The sequence below is a fragment of the Micromys minutus genome, assembly GCF_963924665.1.
Source record: "Micromys minutus genome assembly, chromosome: 21".
In the NCBI taxonomy this organism is placed as follows: Eukaryota; Metazoa; Chordata; class Mammalia; order Rodentia; family Muridae; genus Micromys; species Micromys minutus.
In genome coordinates, this window is record NC_137956.1 from 4,705,369 (window position 1) to 4,725,594 (window position 20,226).

General features: G+C 47.9%; 1 protein-coding gene across 3 annotated transcripts in view; it reads right to left on the minus strand.

The window, feature by feature from the left end:
• Window positions 1-20,226, minus strand: part of LIPC (lipase C, hepatic type) — a gene marked incomplete at both ends in the record, with an annotated part of 117,790 nt that overhangs the window by 6,026 nt on the left and 91,538 nt on the right. Inside the window, 6 exons of one of the 3 annotated variants that reach the window (XM_080934172.1) lie at window positions 7,687-7,929; window positions 9,992-10,225; window positions 11,867-11,984; window positions 12,977-13,159; window positions 13,475-13,522; window positions 15,415-15,605. In XM_080934172.1, the coding sequence (XP_080790298.1) occupies window positions 7,687-7,929; window positions 9,992-10,225; window positions 11,867-11,984; window positions 12,977-13,159; window positions 13,475-13,522; window positions 15,415-15,605 (1,017 nt within the window). Of the gene's footprint in view, window positions 1-7,328; window positions 7,403-7,686; window positions 7,930-9,991; window positions 10,226-11,866; window positions 11,985-12,976; window positions 13,160-13,474; window positions 13,523-15,414; window positions 15,606-20,226 lie in introns of those variants that run through there. The other 2 variants (XM_080934174.1, XM_080934173.1) reach the window with 2 other exon arrangements.

The following is a 20,226-nucleotide window of genomic DNA, read 5'->3' on the forward strand; positions in this document are numbered from 1 at the left end:
TGTTCTTAGCATCGAGCTCTTGCAGGTCCCCTGAGCCCACATTCCTGTGGGAATAAGCAGGCTCTGGCTCTAGATGTCTTGGGCCTCAGGCTGTTGGCCTTGCCAGCTATTCAGAGTGCAGGGTTCTAGAAGGAAGGCTTTTCTCTTGTTTACTTCAGTACAGTCAGACCCTGTGCTCTGATCCTCAGACTGGATGCTCTGAAGTCACAAAAGGCCTCAGGTGAAAAGAAGACCAGGGCTACTAGCCCAAGACCAAGTCCTAAACACTTGGGTAACAGCTGTGGGAGGAAGGACCTGGCTTCTCATCCCAGATGCTCCTGGGGAGGTCTTATACTGTTTGGTGGTTGCCAGGGGAACCCTGTACTGAGGAGGTGGTGCTATAAATTGAACCAAGGCAGACAGGGAAGATGTACCTAGGACACAGGCTGCAGGCACTAGGGAAAGGTGCTCTGGGTCTGCGCACACACAGGGTGCTGGCCTGCTGTGCAGCTCCAAGCAGGAGGGGGATGGTTCCTAAGCCCTCATGGAATAGCCCAGAGCCTCAGATTTTTAATTCAGCCTTTTATTATAGGCGTCCTTGGTGTTGGCTGCACGTTCAGCCCCATGATCTTGGGCATGAGTCAGCAGAATTAGATGTCTCACCAGGTGACTTCAGATACTATCTCATCTAACCCTCATAGCAATTGATACTATTATTATTTTATCTTCCAGAGGAATGTGTGGCCCACAGAGGTGACTTTCTGAAGATCACACAGCTAGTGGCAAGTAGCATTATGAAGATGCAAGCCCAGACAGCCTAGCTGCAGCAGCTGAACTTTTAAATGTTTTTATCCCGAGACCGATAGCCCCCTATCAATAGCCCATAGCAATAATTCTCCTATCAGTAGCTCCTGTATATCCCAAGAAAGAAGATGAAATGTAAAAAAGAGATTTAAGTTGGAAAAAGAAGTCAAAATAATGATTTAACTAATAATAAACCATGGCCAGGTGTGGTGGTGCATGCCTTTAACCCCAGCACTAGGGAGGCAGAGGCAGGAGGATCACTGTGAGTGTGAGACCAGCTAGATCCACATAGGACAGCCAGGACTACACAGAGAGACCCTTTCTCAAAAGTCTAAACAAACAAACAAACAAACAAATAGTATCAACAAAAAGAAGTTAAGTAGTCAGCACTGGAAAAAGAGTAACTTGTTTCCATGATTGGATTTTGGTTATGTAGGCCGAAAAAGAATAACTTGTTTCCATGATTGGATTTTGGTTATGTTAGCCCAGTTTGACTCCTGGGCTCAGGTGATCCACCCGCCTCCGCCTCCTGAGTAGCCGGGAAGAGGGCACAAGCTGCTGTGCCTGCCCATTAGTTACACAGTCTTGCAGCTGCTGTGTCACAGAGTCTGAGCTTCTCATGCAATGAACTTAGTATTTGACACACTGTTTGTGTGGTGCTGGCTTAATCTTCCTGGTGATGTCATCGTCTGAGGGAAGAATCGGAGGCTTCTAGAAAGTGAAGCACATTGCTTGCCTTCTTGTGACTGATGACTGTTGGTCACTAGAATGGCTGATAATAAAGTTGGATAGTTGACTCTGAGACCATGTGCCCGACCACTAAAAGATATCTTGTTTTTCCCCAAGAGCTAGAGAGATGGCTGAAGATGCAGCTCAGTACGTAAGAGCATGTACTGCTTTTACAAAGGACCTGAATTCGATTCTTAGCACTCACAACTGTCCGTAACTCCAGAGTCCTGTAGTCTCTTTCGACCTCCATGGATACCTAGGCTCACATGACACACACACACACACACACACACACACACACACGCACACATACACACACACACACACAATTTAAAGATAAATATTTTAAAAGAGATCTTCCCAAGCAATTTCATTTGATGGAAGAAAAGAAAAGCTAAAGTTAGACGCACAGTGCCCGGGATTGTCTACGGCATGTAAGAGCAAACTTTATGCAACAGGACGTGGGGAGTCCACATAGTCCCAGGAGTCAGGATATTTCTAGAACCTATGACCACTTCCCTTGGAGAGGGTAGAGAGGCAGCATCAATGCTTGCCTCCAAGATCCACACCTTCTACAATAAGTATTTTCATTGTTCACTTATTCGGAAAAGGAGCTTAGCAAAAGCAATCAGGAGAACAGGAAGGAGCCCTGTCCTCGATGGGGCCGGCAGTGAGACCCGCCAGCCTCTGACATGTCTGCTGGGTTTCAGAAGCATAGTCTAGCTCCCTGAGCACGATCTTAGGGAATCTTGTCACTGTTAGAATCGTCATAGGAGGACAGAATCTATTAGACACTTATGGAGTCCATAGTGGGATCTTTGTTAAAGATCCATAAAGAAGGACACTGCATTAAAGGCCCTCTCCCCTGACTGTAACGAGAAAAACCAATCGCTGTGGTACACGGAGCTACACCCTACCATACTGTTTCCCCACCTACCCCCTTGGCTTCTAATTCTCTTTTTTTCAATTTTGTTTTTCTGAGATAGGGTCTCGTGTAGCCCAGGATGGTTTGAACTTGCTTTGTAACAGAGGTTGGCTTTGAACTGGTGATCTTCCTGCCTCTGCCCCTCAAGTACTGAGATTACCAGTCCATTCCACCACATCAGGTTTATGCAGTGCAGGGGACTGAAGCCAGGGTTTCATGCAGGTTAGGCAAGGTCTCTACCAACTGAGCCACATCCCTAATTTATATACTCATATTTGGTTCTCTCAGTGAAACTAATTAATGGTGACGTGCAGTTTCTCTTTTGCTGTGGGTACTCCCTGGGGTCCCATCTTCCCCCCACACCTCCGCCTAGCTTTGACCTGGAATGGGATTGTATGGAACTGTGGCTGTATCTGAATGCTCTCTTGCCAGCTGGCTTCTGGGTGGGTTTGGGCACTAGGGTGGTGCTGAGAGGAGAAGCCAGTGACCTTCCTCTGCCCCCCGAATGCTCCAGAGCTGACCCTCCAACAACTGCACATCCATAATCAGCAGCAGCCCTCCTCCTAGCTCTTTTGGGCTCTCCCAAGGCTTGCTTTTCCTCTGTTCCCCCTTCCCTGCCCCCATGTCACGTTCAGGTGCTGCCAGGGCCTTTGCCAACTTCCTTTCTATCCCCCATCCCTGCAGAGTTCCACTTGCTTTCTTCCGAAGACCCAGGCCGGACAGTGGGGTGCTGTTGCTCAGCTGAGCCCCACACCAGTGGATGCTGAAGATCTTGAATTTCACACATGACACGAGGGGTTAGAAATCTACAGTTACTCAGATGGTGAAAAGGCGATGGAATTCCAGACCAGGAGTTCTGGCTGCAAAAGACCCCTCTCAGGTCAGCTAATGTCGGTGTCCGGTGCCCTTTGAAATCAATGGCAAATGCTCGACCCTGAAGTAGCCCAGGGCAAAGAGCTCCCCCCACCCCCGCCCCTGGTGACCTCCATCATGAGCTGACCTTAAATGGGAGGCTTCTTTCCTGTCTCCTGAAGGTCCAGCCCTGACTCAGGGTGAGAGTTTCTTGTTCCTAAATTAGATATGTGCCTTGTCTCTTTTCCTAAGTGCTCAATGGGAAGAGACCAATTTCCACATCTGGGAGGCTGCAGTTTGGAGATTTTGGGGGTTGGTACTCTGTTAGACCTGATCATCAAGGCCCCTTGAGCTCACAGAATCTATGATGGGAGAGCTGTGAGGCTGCTGGGAGTAAGACTGTCAGGAGGCCAGGATACAAAGGTAGAAAGCCAGGTGTGCTGGCACACAGCTCCAATCCCAGACTTCGGAAGGCTAAGGCAGAAGGACTGCCACAAGTTTGAGGCCAGCTTAGGGTTCATTGTGATGTCCTGTCTTAAAAATTCAAAACAGTTAAAACGACACAATGGAATGATAACAAAAGGTGTGTGTGTGTGTGTGTGTGTGTGTGTGCGGGGCCACAGATACACGGGTATTCACAGAGCATTTCTGCAGCCCCCACCCCTGCGCTGGAACTCATGAATGCAGCCACCCTTTTGGAGAATCTTGAAGTAAAATGAATTCAACATGAAAAAGCCTTTTCTGTCGGGATATAGCTCAGCAGGGAGAGAGTTTGTCCAGCATGTGTGGGACTCTGAGTTCAGCCCCTAGCCAAGAACTAATTTATTCTTATTTGAATGTGTATAAACATTTTATTAATTCCGGTAGAATTGCAAAGATTAAGGGAGAAAGCGTGACTGCTTTGCTTGCTTACCTTATGATGTGTTTAATTGGGTTGCTAATAAAATGATTTGCCCCCAAATTACCCTGTGTCTTCAAAGAGTCCAGATAAGCCTGTGTTCTGACAGGAGAAACGGACTCGCATCTTGGAGGTAAAAGGCCTGAAGGAGTCTGCTGACCTGGAATGAGATGAGGTGACTCCCTCCAGAGAGACCTGGGGTGAGCCTGTGCCATAAAAATCCTGGATTCCCACTCCTGTGGGCTCTACTAGTGCCATTTATTAAAAATAATCTTTTCTTCTCATAGAGGCCATGAAGAGCCTGAGGTATAGAATTTGTGAAAGGTAAATGTTTTGTTTCCTGACCTTTTTTTTTTTTTTTTTCTGTGAACTATTAGTAGCTCCAGAGTTCTTACGACCCTCTCTGCCAACATCACGAGAGGCTTTTGCTCGGCTGGCATGGATTTTACCTCACTGAGATGTAGGCCTGAGCTCTCCAGTGCTTTCCTGCAGTGCTTAAAACTTGTTCCTAAACTTCAGAGAAGCTGACAATCACAGGACTAAGGGCCCAAGGATGGTGTGGTCCTGAGTGCTGAGGCAGGGAACTGCCCAGAGGGATGGGATTCATTGACCCAGAGCAGGGCAAGGGACTGTATAAGTGTGTGTTTGGGATGTGTTCTAGCAGCCATATCTAAGCTCAACACTTAGGGTCCCTTAGCTTGATGCCCAGATGCAAGAAGACTGGGCTCCTGCCCCTTTTGTGGGTAGCCTGTTAGGGTTTTGTCCACTGCCCAAGGAAGAAGATAGAGAAATATGTAAGAATGCATGTGTGTCTGTGTATATGTATTTATGCATTTGTATGTGGTGTATCTGAGGATGTGTGTATATGTCTTTGTGTGTCTGCATGCATATATCCATATGCATGTCTCTGAATGTATATAAGTAAATATGCATATGTGTACATATATGCATGCATGTATGTACTTGTACATGTGTGTATATGGTAATTTGTGCACATGTTTATATATGCATATGTATGGATGTCTCTCTTCATCTGTGTGTGTATACTTATGTATGTATGTATATTCACGCTTGTGCATGCATGTGTTTATATGTGTATTTAAAATGTGTGGATGGCTGTATTTATGTTTAGATGTATGCAGATGTATGTTCATTCAAGTATACATGTATGTATACATGTATGTTTATAAATGTGTGTATGCATATGTTTATGCATGTGTGTGTACACATATGCATGTGTGTACATGTAGGATATTGTGCTGGTTGGCTTGTCTTCATTGTACTGTGGTAATTACAGTCCTCAGCTGGAAATCAGGGCCCAGAGTTTGTTTGTTTGGTTTTTTGCCACCAACACTCTGTACCCTCTTTGGAACTCAGCTGCCTGTGTTTGAGATGGAACCCTCCTCACAGCACCTGAAAGTGACAGATGTCTCTGCCTCCTAGAAGACGTCCTCTCTGCAGGACTGGCCAGGCAGAGGACACCCAGAAGAAAGGCACATTTTTAATGGCTCATCCCCACACTTGTTGACAAGCTTTTTTTTGTGGCTACCAATTGGCCTTCCTTATGCTGATGTCAAGTTTCTCACTGTTTCTTCTGAAACTCACCAGAGAATATAGTGAAAGCTCCCAAAGAATTAGCTGAGAAAAGTCAAAGACAGATGGAGTTCTCCAGTGGCCATAAGACTGGTCATCTAGAATCACCTAGAGTCTCTGGGGTGTCAGGGAGGAATGAGTCAGGGCTGTGAGGTCACTCTGGGTCTGGGTCAAACACTTTGGAGTCTATGAGAAGCTAAAGGAGCAAAGACTCAAAGCCAGGCCAGCTTCAACCAGATATAGTGAACATTACATAGTATATGGTATATGATATATAGATACAGAATTTTCCACTCATAAATGATGTCACCCCTCTGACCTCAAAGTATTTCTAGGAAACTTGAACAAAACACATCCCATAAATTGCAACATTTTTTGTCTCTGTCTCCTCTCCTCCTTTCCTGTTGCTGTGATAATAAAATCCAGCACAATGTCAGGCCGAGAACCCACATCTCCATCAAGTGTCTCTCCTTCTACTAGGTTACCTCCTCTGATTATCAGAGGGTGACTCTAACCCAGTAAATGCTAAGCAAGGCTTATTACAGACTCCCTATCCTTTAAAACCAGCCTCCCGAGAGAGTGAGGACAAAAGCCACTGAGAAATTACCTAGACCCACTGGGTGGCCATTCCAGCTTTGCTGCTGCCAAAGCTGCACTCAGCCTTCACCTGAGTTCTGGCACTGGGGGTTGGAGAGAAATAGATTCCTTGATAGTTTTGTCAAGTATCTCAGGAGCCGGGAGGATGTGGGCCAAGGTGACTAGGAGGTGACATTTATCTTGCCACAACAGACCCTGACCAAAAATGTACAGTCCTACATGTCCTAAAAAAATATGGACTGTGGCTTCTCTGTACACCGAAGTTGGACAGATGTGTTCTTCTTAAACTTCTACAAGTGGGTTTTAAAATGCTGGTGGTGGCCAGAAGCCCATATCAGAGATGGCTGTGGCTACCGGAGAAGGACTGCATTAAACGCCTTGTACCAGCCTTATCAATAGAATGTTCTGCAAGATTGGGATGTTTCACTCCTATGCTGTCTGACTTCGAAGCCATGCATTTATCAGAGCTCTTGAGTGGGGGTCGGTACGAGGAATGGCATTCTGCTTTCTTTGCTTTTCTGAAGTACTTAAGTCAAGGTTCAGAATGTGGCTCTGGGAGTAAAGGTGCTTGCTAACATGCCCAATCACCTGGATTCAATCCCTGAGAGCCACATGGCGGACAGAGAGATCTGACTTCTGCAAGTTGCTCTCTGACGGCTATTAGTACAGCCGGCACGTTCCCCATCCCCCCTCATATGTTGTATGTAGGTAAAAGTGATGAGAATGTAAAAAGCATTCTCATAACCACACAGGGCTAGTGGATGACTACCCTTCCAGATGCTGATATATTGATTGCACAGTTGACAGGTAAGTCTCACAGGGAGTCCATCTTCAGCTTCCCCGGGGCAATCTGATATGGCTACAGACATGGCATTGATCTCCATGGTGAGGGACCTTGCTCATTGGAAGGAGTGAAGAGGAACTGGGAGATTGGGAACAAAGACTCCAGCTTTATCCCTGACTGGTTTTAGGTAGTCTGGTGAGTCCTCTCCACAGCAAAGTGGTACTGTCTTCATTATATGACCCTGGAGCAAGATGGTTTGTTGAAATGAAGAGAATCAATTGTTTCCAAGGACCTTGCTACCTGCTGAACTGCACCAAGTTCCTGAGATGGGCTCTATCCCTGGACAAGGGTACTGGGTGGGTCACTGGTGGGTGAGACAATGCTCAAAGCCTTTGTGACCGCTCAGCGCAGAGTGTTGATTGGTCCTTACAAGTTTGCGCATGCCCACAGCTCTTCTTCCCTGACTTCCTTCTCTTGACACTGCCGCCCAGAAGAGTTCCAGAATCTCTAAGGGAGGACACTCACCTTTGAAGGGAGACTGAGCTCGGGTGATGAGGAAGAGTCTCTTGCTCTTGCCTGGCCGATCCCTGCGGATGTCATAGCCCAGAGTGTTACAACGGCCCTTCTTGCAGTTCAGACATAGACCCTGGCTGAAGCTGCCCATGTCTGTGCACTGGAAGCCTGTGTTCTGCAGGTCACTGTGTTCCAAGGAGTCAATGAAGAGGTGCACGGAGCGCTCGTGGGAACACTTGATGGTCTGGGTTATGGCTGAGACACAGGACAAGAAAGAAGACCATTAGCATAACAAGTGGTACCAAAACAAACAACAAAAAAGCAACTAAACAAACAAAACCCCAAAACAACAACAGCAACAACAACAACAACAACTAACTCATGGTTTCAGACCTAAGCAGATGTGTGTGTGTGTGTGTGTGTGTGTGTGTGTGTGTGCATGTCACAGTGCAAGTGCTGAAATCAGAAGACAATTTTCAGAAATCACAACCCTCCTTCCTCCTTTACATGGTTCTGGGGATCCAACTCAGATCATCAAGCTTGCAAGGTAAATGCCCCAAAACACTGAACTATCTTCCTGGTCCATCAACCTTTTTCTTTTACGACAGGGTCCATTGTTGCATAAGCTGGCCTTGAACTTCTGATTCCTCTGCCTCTGAGTGCTGAGGTTACTCAGTGCTTAGGGTTATTGCAGGGCAGACCCCGAAACCCAGGTTTTTCTGTGCAGGCTTCCTGCTTATGAAGCTATAAACCCATCCACCCATCGTGAAATTTGACCTTTTCAAAGAAAGCCTTCTAATATCTAATCATCTGCAGCCAATGATTGTAAAGGAATGCCAGGGAAATACCAGAAGACACAGTAACACCTAAAGCAAAGGTCACCAGCAGGTCATCGCTGCTGGGCCTTCCTCAGCATTTCATCTCATCACCAGCGGCTCCTCTGAGAGCTTGCTCTTTCTCTGGCAGGGCGGGGATGGTGGTGAAATGGGAGCGTTATCCAGTTGCCTTCTGTACTGGTGTGGCTGGGAAGAGAGCACCTTAAACAAAGGGGTGAGGGACGCCAGTGTTCCTCCTTACCTGCTGTTTGGCAAGCAGGGTGCATATGAATAATTATGTCATTAAGTTTAGCTCAGTGACTGATCAACATGTGTTTACCAGGGAAATGGTGACCAAATGTTACCCTAGGGTTGAGCTTTGCAAGGAGGGGCTGTAGCTTTGAGAAAAGAGTGGTGCAGCCTGCTGCTGACTGGAGGGGTGGTGACCCTGGGAGGATGTAAAGGGAGATAAGGGGCAAGTCCCAGAAGGCTCTGGGGTGAGGCAGAAGGCTGGGAGTGCTGCCAACTGGAGTTGGTGAGGCAGTGAGGTGTGTGAAGGTCTTTCCGGTATCGGAGAGGTGAGGGCAGGGATGGCGGCCACAGGGTGTGCTAAGCCTGGGTGTGGGAGTGGGAATGGGAAGCTCGTATGCGACTCTGAGGTCTCCAGTTGTCACAGAGTGACCTGCTCTCATCAGGTGACATCTAACAGGAGAAATCTAGAATGCATGCAGTTTACATGTGTTGGAAGGTGTGGTGGCTGTTGGCTTGCCTGTTCTTTAATCTCTTATTAACAACTTATAACACTGATATGTGTTACCCAATGCGCATGTTGATGGACCTACAACTGAACAATCTCAGTGACAACACATGGGATCAGCTGACACAGCCATGGGGAAGAGTGAGAACCATGGTCAGGATACCAAAGCCTAGGCTGGGGAGAGAGGTCAGTCAGTAAAGGGATTGACACACAAGCACACGGACTTGAGTTCAAAGCCCAGAACTCATGGACAAGAGCCAAGTATAGCAGTATGCTTGGATCCCCATACTGGGGAGGCAGAGGTAGGCAGACCCTTGGGCCAGCCAGACTAGTGAGTACAAACAAACGAACAAACCCAAAACACAATCAAGATGGGGGCTGTCTCTTAGCGTCAGTATTCACCTCTACAAAATGCACACACATATGCACCTACACACACACACACACATATACATATATGCATTCACATAGACAGACAGACACGCACGTGCACTCAAAAGACCAAGGTATATTGCATATGCCCTCCTGTGGCTCTGAAGAATGAAAGTCCCTAAAGGTGGGAAGTTCTGAGAAGGACAAAACATCAGGCAGGGCTACCTCAGCTCTCACAAGGGCTAGTGCCCCCAGAACAGCTTCCTGTGTCACCCAGTGCTCCCCCGCCTGGTCTCGAAGCATGAGGATCTCCTGGAGGCCTCAGGAGAGTGTGAGAAACAGGCTGAGGCTCCAGGCTATGATCCCTTCTTACCATTTATGCCATGCTGTGCAATGTGTTTGTAGAGCTCCAGGAAGTGGCAGCCTGGCTGGAAGGAGCCCCCATTGGGGTAGAAATCATAGTGGGCAATGGGCTGCTTGATGCCCACACTCAGGCCCATGTCTTTCCATGTAAATGTATGGATGGCATCCACAAAATCGGCATCATCTGGAGAAAGGCGCTCGTTGGGGGAAGCCCCCTCAAACATGGGGCCTGCAGGGTCCAGTCCTGATGGGAAAATGCAAGTCAGGTTAGATTAGTGGTGGGAATGGGGCGGGTTGGGGGAGGAGGTGAAGGCTCTCCTCTGAGCTCTTTGATCATTTGACCTTGGTGCTTCTCTAGAACCTCTTACTGTAACTGCTTTTTGCTGTAAAGTCATGGTAATTCATGGCGCTGAAAATTACCCAGGCCAGGCATTGTTCTGAGGGGAAAGAGCTTTGCAGAGAGGATCAGAACTAACAATGAGGTTATGAGCGAATGCTTGATTTATTTAAGCAAATCAATTTTAAGTGCCTCCCCTGGTAGTTCCCACAGCATCTGTTTGCATAAAGAGCAGCAGCCCACGGCAGGTTCTGTTCAGTTCTGACTTCTTGGGTGAAGAATTTGTTTGCCTGTGTGTTGTCAGTACTTTCGAACCAGCTGGCTTCCTGCGTTCGTGTCATCCTATAGAACGTACAAAACAAACCTTAGGAAGGGGTGGAAATGTGACCTTGTAGGGCCTTCATAAGCCCAGGCTCCAGGTGACAGACACGCTCGCAGGAACAAGCCTGGCTCCTGGCTGACTGCTTGGGGGAGGGTATGTGTGCACCCTGGGATCTCCTCCTGACTTGTCTGAAGAGACCCTTTTGTGGCAGGCCCGAGGCTACCATCTTTGCTGCAGCCAAGGGAGGAACTGACAGTGAGGAGGGAGGTTGCCTGCCTGCTCTCCAGCCCACCTGCGGCCTTGGTGAGATCCCTATTTCTGTCTCTGGGCTAGCAGTGAGGTGACTCCAGAGTAAGGAGCCTCCTGCTGTCTCCTTGCAGGCAGCTTGGCTATAAGGCTGGGGTGTGACCTTGCTAGCTGGCGGGAGGTCAGAGGCAGGCCTGGGCATCCTTGTGTGTGTGTGTGTGTGTGTGTGTGTGTGTGTGTGTGTGTGTGTGTGTGTGTGCCTGTGTGTGTATGTGTGTTTACATGTGGGTGGCTACTGCTGTGTATGTGTGTGTACGAGCGTGCAGGTTTACATGTGGGTGTTCACATGGCACCTGGAGATTGGTGTCTGGAATCGTCTTTGTTCTTTCAGCGTATTCAATGAGGGTCTCTCAAACAAACCCAGAGCTTACAGGACTCGGCAGCTTGCCTTGGGACCCTTGTCTTTGCCTTTCTAGTCTGGAATTATAGGTGAAATGCCACACACACCCTTTGACATTTATACACAATGTTAGGATCCGGCCCTCATGTTTACTCATCAAGCAATACCCCCACTTTGTGGGATTTTGACCCCTCTAGCAATGCCTCATTGGGGAAGCATTTATGCACACTGAAGTTAAAAGTGTCAGGCTAGAGATAGAATTGGCTAACCTGGGCTACAGGAGATGAAGTCTCAAAAACAAAAATATAAATAAAAACAACAAAGCAGTACAGTTTCTTATTAAAAAATGTAACTAGAATCTTCTTTTGGACCCATGTGGAACAGCTACGAGAAAGGCCGTAGCACAGGGCTGTCCTTCCTTCTACGTTCTCACGGGAAGAGCAGCGATTCCTGACCCAAGGCGGGTTGGGGGGTGCTTGGTGTTGTTCCTCAACTAATGGTCTGGACCATGAGCCTAGGCAGTCAGGTGTGTGCTCCCTGCTCCTCAGCCCTGGAGCTTGTGGGGTTACACAGGACATACCCGTGATTCTTCCGATCTTCTTCCTTCCACCCATGGCGCTGCCTGCGAATCCTGAGACATGGGCTCCCAGGCTGTACCCAATCAGGTGAACTTTGCTCCAAGAATATGTCACAGATTCCTGCAAGACAAGGTAAGAGGATGGAGGGAATGGTTGGGGTTGGGGAGAGGAGGCTGAGAGCCTTCCATAGGGCCTGCTTCCACGGGGCACCCACCCATGCTTGGTGACACCCATGAACCAGGTGCTCTCACTGGGAAACCGGCTAATGGGGGTGGAGTGGGGTGACTGTTCTTTGGGATGTCCTGGTGATTGCTGCCTCCTGCCTATCTGGTTTTGCCTGGCCACTGGTGCCTCGAAGAAACTGGGGATCCCTTGCCTTTACCTTTCAAGGTTGAATTTACAGGTGGAACATCACACTTCTGTGGGATCGATGGCTTCCTTAGGACAGATGTATCTAAAATGTTGAAGTCTCTGAGCTATATTGAGTGGAGTTCAGTTGTCATAGGCTACACTGGGCCTTATGGTTTTGTATTGGACTGCATTCATAGCTATCCATATGTCCCAGCCTGCTTCCTGTTGCTGTGATAAATGCTGACTGAAAGCAACTTGGAGAGGAAAGGGTTAATTTCATCGTACAGGTACATCCATCCTGAAGGGAAGCCAGGACAGGGATGAGGATTCAGGACTAAGCCAGAAGCAATGGAGGAATGCTATATTCTGGCTTTCTCCCATCCCTTGCTTAACCTGCTTGCTTATACAATTCAGTACCACCTTCCCAGGGCTAGCATCATCCACAGTGGGCTTCCCATTCCAGTATTTGGTGATAAGGATGATAAAATACCCCCACAGACTTATCTACTGGCTAACCTGACAGAGGCATTTCCCAGAGGACCCCAGCTTGTGTCAAGCTGACAATACACTAACCAGCACACCATGGATCCATGGGATAGCCTAGGAAAGACCTGGACACTGCTGCTCCAGTATACAGGAGGGGTGTGCAGATGGGAGGAGGAGGAGAAGGATAAAGGCCTTAGACTTGCAGTCTGGGCACTGAGGTCTTCTGGCACTACAGGGAGGTGTCTTGGAGAAAGGGGTAAGAGGGTGGGACTTACCTCCAGCCATAGGAGAAGAGCAGCTACCTCCTGGCCCACAACACGTGTATTGTGAACGGCGACGGTGTAGTGCTGGTAAGCCAGGGAGATCCAGTCCACTAATCCCACGTTCACAGGCTGGGACTGTCGGGACTTCAGTGCACCCACTATCTTCCAGATCCAAGTTTCTAGCAAGCCATCCACCTGAAGGTGGGCCACAGGCTGTCAGCCTCATTGGGAGGACAGAGGGAGTCCTATGCTAGTTTCTGGGGGTCCCTAAGTACACAGCCCTCTTCTTTCTCGGACTCGAGGACAATGCTAGATCTTTTTCCCCACTAGAGAGGCCATAGTTTGGGATTTCTCAATCTATGTTGAGGATATTTGAACCTAAAGAGCTTCTGCCCAGCTGTCCTGCACATTGGTCAGTTCGTCTCTAACTCCACCCACAAGGTGTCAACCCATCTCCAGCCCCAGACTTTGAAGACACAGTCTGCCCAGACCTTGCCACATTCTCCCCACCTGAGAGTCATTGTCTGAATCTTTCCCCTCGGTAGCACTTTCTGAGCCCTAAAATAATGGAAAAGTGTGTGAAAATTAGGTCTGAGAGTTGACTTCGGAATGGTGAGCTCTGCCATGCCTGGGATCCCACAGCATCTGTCCTGCCTTCATCTCTCTTTGGTGGGATGAACCTGAGATGTGCTCTGTGCATCCTCAACTTGAGATGATAGTGTACCCATTATGTTTCTAGAGCTGAGTGGCTGTGCTGGGACCTTGGAGGGTAAACAGAGTCAGGAAGGTGGGCTTAGCTGGGTCTAGGGTATTCCAGTCTCATGGAGGCATAAAGGGGGCAGTGTAGTATGTCTGGGGACTGGAGAAATTTGGGAGATTTTAAGGTCAAGATGCAGGAAGGAAAATGGTATGGCTCCATCCCTGTCCCTCAGTTCCATCCCACCCCCATTGGCCACTCCCATCCTCCAGGGGAGCTGAGCTGTGTTTTTTCAAGAAAGGTTTACTAAGAGCAAATATCCTAGTTGAGCTAACTTGCATGCATAATACTTTGCCCACATGACCCATTCCTTCATCAACAGTGTTGCCTTCCTTCCAGGAGGGTTTAAAGGCCAAAGGACTTAGTGGTGGGTGTAGAGTTCTTAAAACAAAGCCAGAAGCCCAGTTAGAGTGCAGAAGTCCAAAGCCTGTGCAGCTCTGGCTGCTGTCAGCATTAGTATTTCTGGTGTGGTGGTGGAGGTAGTAGTGGTGGTGGTGGTGGTGATGGTGGTGGTGATGATGGTGGTGATGGTGGGAATGGTAGAGGCTGCAGAGATTGCATACTCTGGTCCAACAAGATTTTTAGGCCAAAGAGCACTTTTTTTTCTATAGGAGCTTACAGCTTTGTGTTGCATTTCAAAACCAAACTCATTCATTCTATCATTAATTCAGGTAAAAAAACATTTTGGCCGATAATATCAGACAAGAGTAGGGAAGAACCTATTCCAGGTAGAAACTTGCAGCCTAGTGGGTCAGAGAAACTGAGTGAGAAAGCCCAGCAGAAAGATGAGGCAGAGGGTGCTGGCATTCCTCATGCCCTGGGGGAGGGCTGAGCTGTGGCAGGGCTGGCCTGCAGGACACCCCGTGAGACTGTGCCTATAGGAAAAGAACTAGAGAAGAAAATGGGGGAGGGGACACTAATGAGGGGTCAGAGGAGAGAAGGCAAAAAATGGAGCTGACCGGGTGGGTGGGTGGGTTGGTGAGCCGGTTTATTCTCCAGAGCAGGATATTTTTATGTCAAGGATATTTTTCATGCTTAGTGAGTGGACTGATTACCTAGCATTTCATGGAGGTCTACTCCTATCCCTAGCACGGCATAAACTAGACACAGGGACACACACCTGTCATCCCAGCCCTTGGAGTGGAGCTAAGAATATCAGGAGTTCAAGGTCATCCTTGACTACATGATGAGTTTAAGGCCAGCTCTTTAGAAAATAATTTTCAAGTAGATGACAGAAAATAAATTCTAATTCTAATAAAATAAATTCTAATGTGGCTCCATTGGAAAAGCACCTGTCATATAAACCCAGGGCTGGAGTCTGACCCTTAGAACCCATGTACAATTTTTTGATGGGGTGCTGGAGAGATGGATGGAGATTAAGAGTATGCACTCCTTTTGCACAGGACCTGAGCTCTGTTCCCAGCACCCATACCTGGCAGTACACAGTTACCTGCAACTCCAGATCCAGGGATCCATCACCCTCTTCTGGTGGGCACCTGTCCTTTATGCACATACACAGACACACAGACACACATTTCCACTATCCTGCTTACTCCTGGAACTGAGAAAACTGGAAGGTGCTTTACCAACACCACGTGTGAGGTTATCACTGGTATTATTAAAACCCGACGCTCTAGGGAGAAAGACATCGATCCGGAACACACAGAGAACACAGCATGCCCACACTTCCTACCGACCACCCGTGGATGATCATGACAAGCGGCTGGGAGCTGTTGAAGCCGCACTCCTGCAGTGTTTCCGGGTGCTGGGGTCTGAGCTGACAGCCCAGGCGATCATTTCCATCTTTGAAGAGCAGGAATCTGGTCTCTGGCTTCTGTAATGGTTTCTTTGCTTCAGTAGCTTCAAGGCTTCTCCCGAAGGGCTCTGGAATACAAAGTCAGGATTACTGGTTATGCCTTGTGTGCGTTCCATCAACACTGGATCTAGGACCACCCACAGGTGGTTCTGAGCTCCAGCTGGTGCTTACTGGAAGGTACTGGGAACCAGCATGAACTCCTTCTTTGAGGAACCCAAGAATATTCACTGTGGGGTGGCCAGATGGTAGCAGAGAACTTGGAACTACCCCACCCAAGGCGATAGATTGTCCTGGAATGGTAAACCTGGTCTGGAAGGGTGACTGGGGCTGTGTGTGTTTGGGATGGGGAGTGGGGTCTTCCAGCTGAGGGAACAGCATGAGAGCTCATGACCAGAAGACACAGAGAGAAGCTGGCAGCATACAGCATAGATGCCAAAGACCTTGGACTTTATCTAGTGGGGGATGGGAGGATAGCTCAGTTGGTAATGTGTTTGTCTTGCAAGCATAAGGACCTGAGTTCAATCCTCAGCACCTGTACATAAAACCAGACACTGCAATGTGTACTTGGAATGCCAGGTTGTTCTAACTTTATTTGTGCTCCTGGGATAAAATGTCCTGACAAAAAGCAGCTCAGGGAACAAAGGTTTATTTGGTTTACAATTTCAAGATACAGTTCTAGGTGGGGAAGTCAAGACAGGAAGCAGTTAGTCACATGGAAATCAAAAACAGAGAACGAATGAATGAATGCATGTTTAGCATTAGGCTAGCTTCTTTTACTCAAATCCAGGACTCCAAACTGTCTATGGCCAGGCTAGACCTTCTCACAGTGATTAAGGTAATCAGGACAGACCTTCACAGAATGCCACAGGCTACCCTGACTGGCCTAGAGAGTGCCCCTCTGTGTACACACACACACACACACACACACACACACACACACACACACACACACACACACCACACCCTACACATAATAAAAAAAGAAAAGGAAATGAGGGTTAAAAATAGTAGGGTTGTTACAAAGATTAAATACACTATTTGAGTGCTGAGAGAAATGCCTAACACAGACTTGAGGTAAGGGTGTATTGTGAAAGTGAGCTCAGATTTATCTGCAACTTTTCATCTGTGAATCTTGTCTTTCTGTGAAAATTCGCCCTCACTGGCCTCTCAGGGCCAGTTCCTTCCTGTGTGTATTGACTCTGGATTTAGCTCGTGTGTATTGACACGTGTTCAGCACGTGTGCAGGAGAAGATGGAAAACTGTTTTCAGAGAGAAAGCTCACGGAGAACCAAGGGAACTAGGGAACTGCTCTCCACTTCTGCCTAAGGATTCCTTTTCTCTGTGTGTGCTGACATGTTACAGGCATGCACCTGTTAATCCCTTCCTCTTCTTAACTAATGCTCGCTGGCCACCTCTGTTGATCCAGGTCTGGTCTGAGGCCCTGGGAAAGCAGGCTTTGCTTGTGGCTGCCCAAGGACTGCAGTGAAGATTCCAGGAGGAAGGCTGGGGAGGGGCCAGGAGGAGGGGATGGGGAGGGGCCAGGAAGAGGGGATGGGGAGGGGCCAGGAGGAGGGGCTGGGGAGGGACCAGGAGGAGGGGCTGGGGAGGGACCAGGAGGAGGGGCTGGGGAGGGACCAGGAGGAGGGGCTGGGGAGGGCCAGGAGGAGGGGATGGGGAGGGGCCAGGAAGAGGGGATGGGGAGGGCCAGGAGGAGGGGCTGGGGAGGGCCAGGAGGAGGGGCTGGGGAGGGCCAGGAGGATGGGATGGGGAGGGGCCAGGAAGAGGGGATGGGGAGGGCCAGGAGGAGGGGATGGGGAGGGCCAGGAAGAGGGGATGGGGAGGGCCAGGAGGAGGGGCTGGGGAGGGCCAGGAGGAGGGGATGGGGAGGGGCCAGGAAGAGGGGCTGGGGAGGGGCCAGGAGGAGGGGATGGGGAGGGCCAGGAGGAGGGGCTGGGGAGGACCAGGAGGAGGGGATGGGGAGGGTCCCAGAGAAGAGGCTGCAATAGAGCCTAGGTTCAAGAGGTTTTCAAACTCTTGTCCTTGAGAAATGGTGGAGGACACTAGACACTGATCCCTACAGTAGTGAGATTCGGTGAAGGGGTACAAGTTGGGGGGGTGTTGTGAAAAGGGGTGTTAAGTACTACTTAGCACTACAACTCTAGGAGCTAGACAAGGACTCAGGAGACGGCATGATACAGATTAAAAACTTGACTTGAGCTCACAAAAAGTTTATAGCGAAGAGATTGGTACAGACACAGTTATGGCAGTACACCAACCAAAAGAGGTTAAGATTTTTTATTACATTTTATTTGTGTGTGCATGTATATGTATGTGGATATGCATGTGCCTCGGTACATGTGTGGTGATCAGAGGACAACTTTTGTGAGTTGTTTCTCTTCTACCAGGTGGGTCCCAAGAATTGACCTCAGTTTATCAGGTTTGCCTGTAAGTGCCTTCACCCACTAAAGTATCTCACAGGCCCCAGACAGGTTCTTAACAATAACACTGTAAAACACACATTATGGGGCACTATTGGGCTGGAAGGGACCTCAGATCATGCTCCAAGTAAGAATTGGAACATTCTTTTTCAGTCTCCTTTCCCTCCTTTCCTCCTCCCCCAGATGTTTATCCCACAGATTTATTTTTTCCTTCTTTATTGAATATTTTCTGTATTTACATTTCAAATGTTATCCTCTTTCCCCCTAATACCTTCCCCCCCCACTCCCCTTGCCTCCATGAAGATGATGCTCCTTCTCCCAACCACCCTCTCCCACCTCAGCGCCTTGGCATTCCCCCATACTGAGAAAATGAACCTTCACTGGAGCAAAGGCTTCTCCTCCCATTGATGCCAGACAATGCCATTCTCTGCTACATATGCAACCGGAGAAATGGATCTCTCCATGTGTACTCATTGGTTGGTGTTTTAGTCCCTGGGAGCTGTGGAGGGTTTGGTTGTTTGATAATGTTGTTCTTCCCATGTTTTGCAAACCGTTTCAACTCCTTCAGTCCTTTCTCTAGCTCCCTCATTGGGGTCCCTGTGTTCAGTCTGATGGTTAGCTGCAAGCATCCTCATCTGTATCTGTATGGCTCTAGCAGAGCCTCTGAGGAGGCATCCATATCTAGATTCTACCAGTAAGCACTTCTTGGCATCAGCAATAGTGCTTGGTTTTAGTGGCTGCATATGGGATGGATTTCCAGGTGAGGCAGTCTCTGGATGGTCTTTTCTTCAATCCCTGCTCCTCTATTTGTTCCTTTATTTTTATCTCATGAGCGTTTTGTTCTCCCTTCTAAGAAGGACTGAGGCATCTACATTCTGACTTTCCTTCTTTTTGAGTTTCATAAGGTCTGTGGATTGTTTCTTGGGTATTCCGAACTTTTGGGCTAGTATTTCCTTATCAGTGAGTGCACACCATGTGTGTTCTTTTGTGACTGGGTTACCTCACTCAAGATGATAGCTTCTAGTCCCATCCCTTTGCCTAAGAATTTCATGAAGTCATGGTTTCTAGTAGCTGAGTAGTACTCCATTGTGTAAAATGTTTCATAATTTCTGTATCCATTCCTCTGTTGAAGAACCTCTGGGTTCTTTCCAGCTTCTGGCTATTATAAATAGGGCTGCTATGAACATAGTGGAGCATGTGTCCTTGTTATATGTTGGAGCATCTTTTGGTTATATGCCTAGGAGTGGTATATCTGGGTCCTCAGGTAGTACTATGTCTAATTTTCTGGGAACCACCAGACTGTTTTCCAGAGTGGTGTACCAGCTTGCAATTGCACCAACAATGGAGGAGTGTTCCTCTTTCTCTACATCTTCACCAGCATCCGCTGTCTCCTGAGTTTTTGATCTTAGCCATTCTGATTGTTGTGAGGTGGAACCTCAGGGTTGTTTTGATTTGCATTTCCCTGATGACTAGGGATGTTGAGCATTTCTTTAGGTGCTTCTCAGCCACTTGGCATTTCTCAATTGAGAATTCTTTGTTTAGTTCTGTACCCCATTTTTAATAGGATTATTTGATTCTCTGGAGTCTAACTTCTTGAATTCTTTGTATATATTGGATACTAGCCAATCCTACACTTTGATTTATGTTCAGTTTGTTGCCAGATTTTTTAAAATTTAGAACAATGCTCTGAAGGCCATTTTAATATTTAAATCTTTGCCAAAATCTGAGATCTCTAGTACATATTCCTAAGAAAAGTCTTGTAAGATCTCAGGAACCAGCCTATTTATACCTGTGTATAAATTCATACACGTTCACATTGTTTCCAGCATATTTGATTCCCCAGGACTAGGAATTGAACCGGAGGCCTCACACATGTTGGCAAGCACTCTGCTGCTAAGGTATATCCACAGCCCTTGTTTTCAGCATTTTTTTCATGTGTGTATGTGTGTTGGTATGTGTGTGTGTATGGATATGTATATGTGTTGGAATGGGTGTTGGTGCACATGTGTGTATGCATGTATTAGTGTGCCTGTGTGTGTGTGAAGAGGGCACTGGATTTCATGGAGCTTGAGTTATATACATGTGGTTGTGCATAGCCTGTTGTAGGTGTTGGGAACAAATCTTGGTTTCCATTTATTAAACCATCTCTTTAGCCTCTCGCATCTTCTTAAGAGACAAAGATTTCAGTGGTATGAAGCCAGACAGTACTGTCGCTTTGAGAGAGGCAGTATTGCCCAAGGTAAACAGTTAC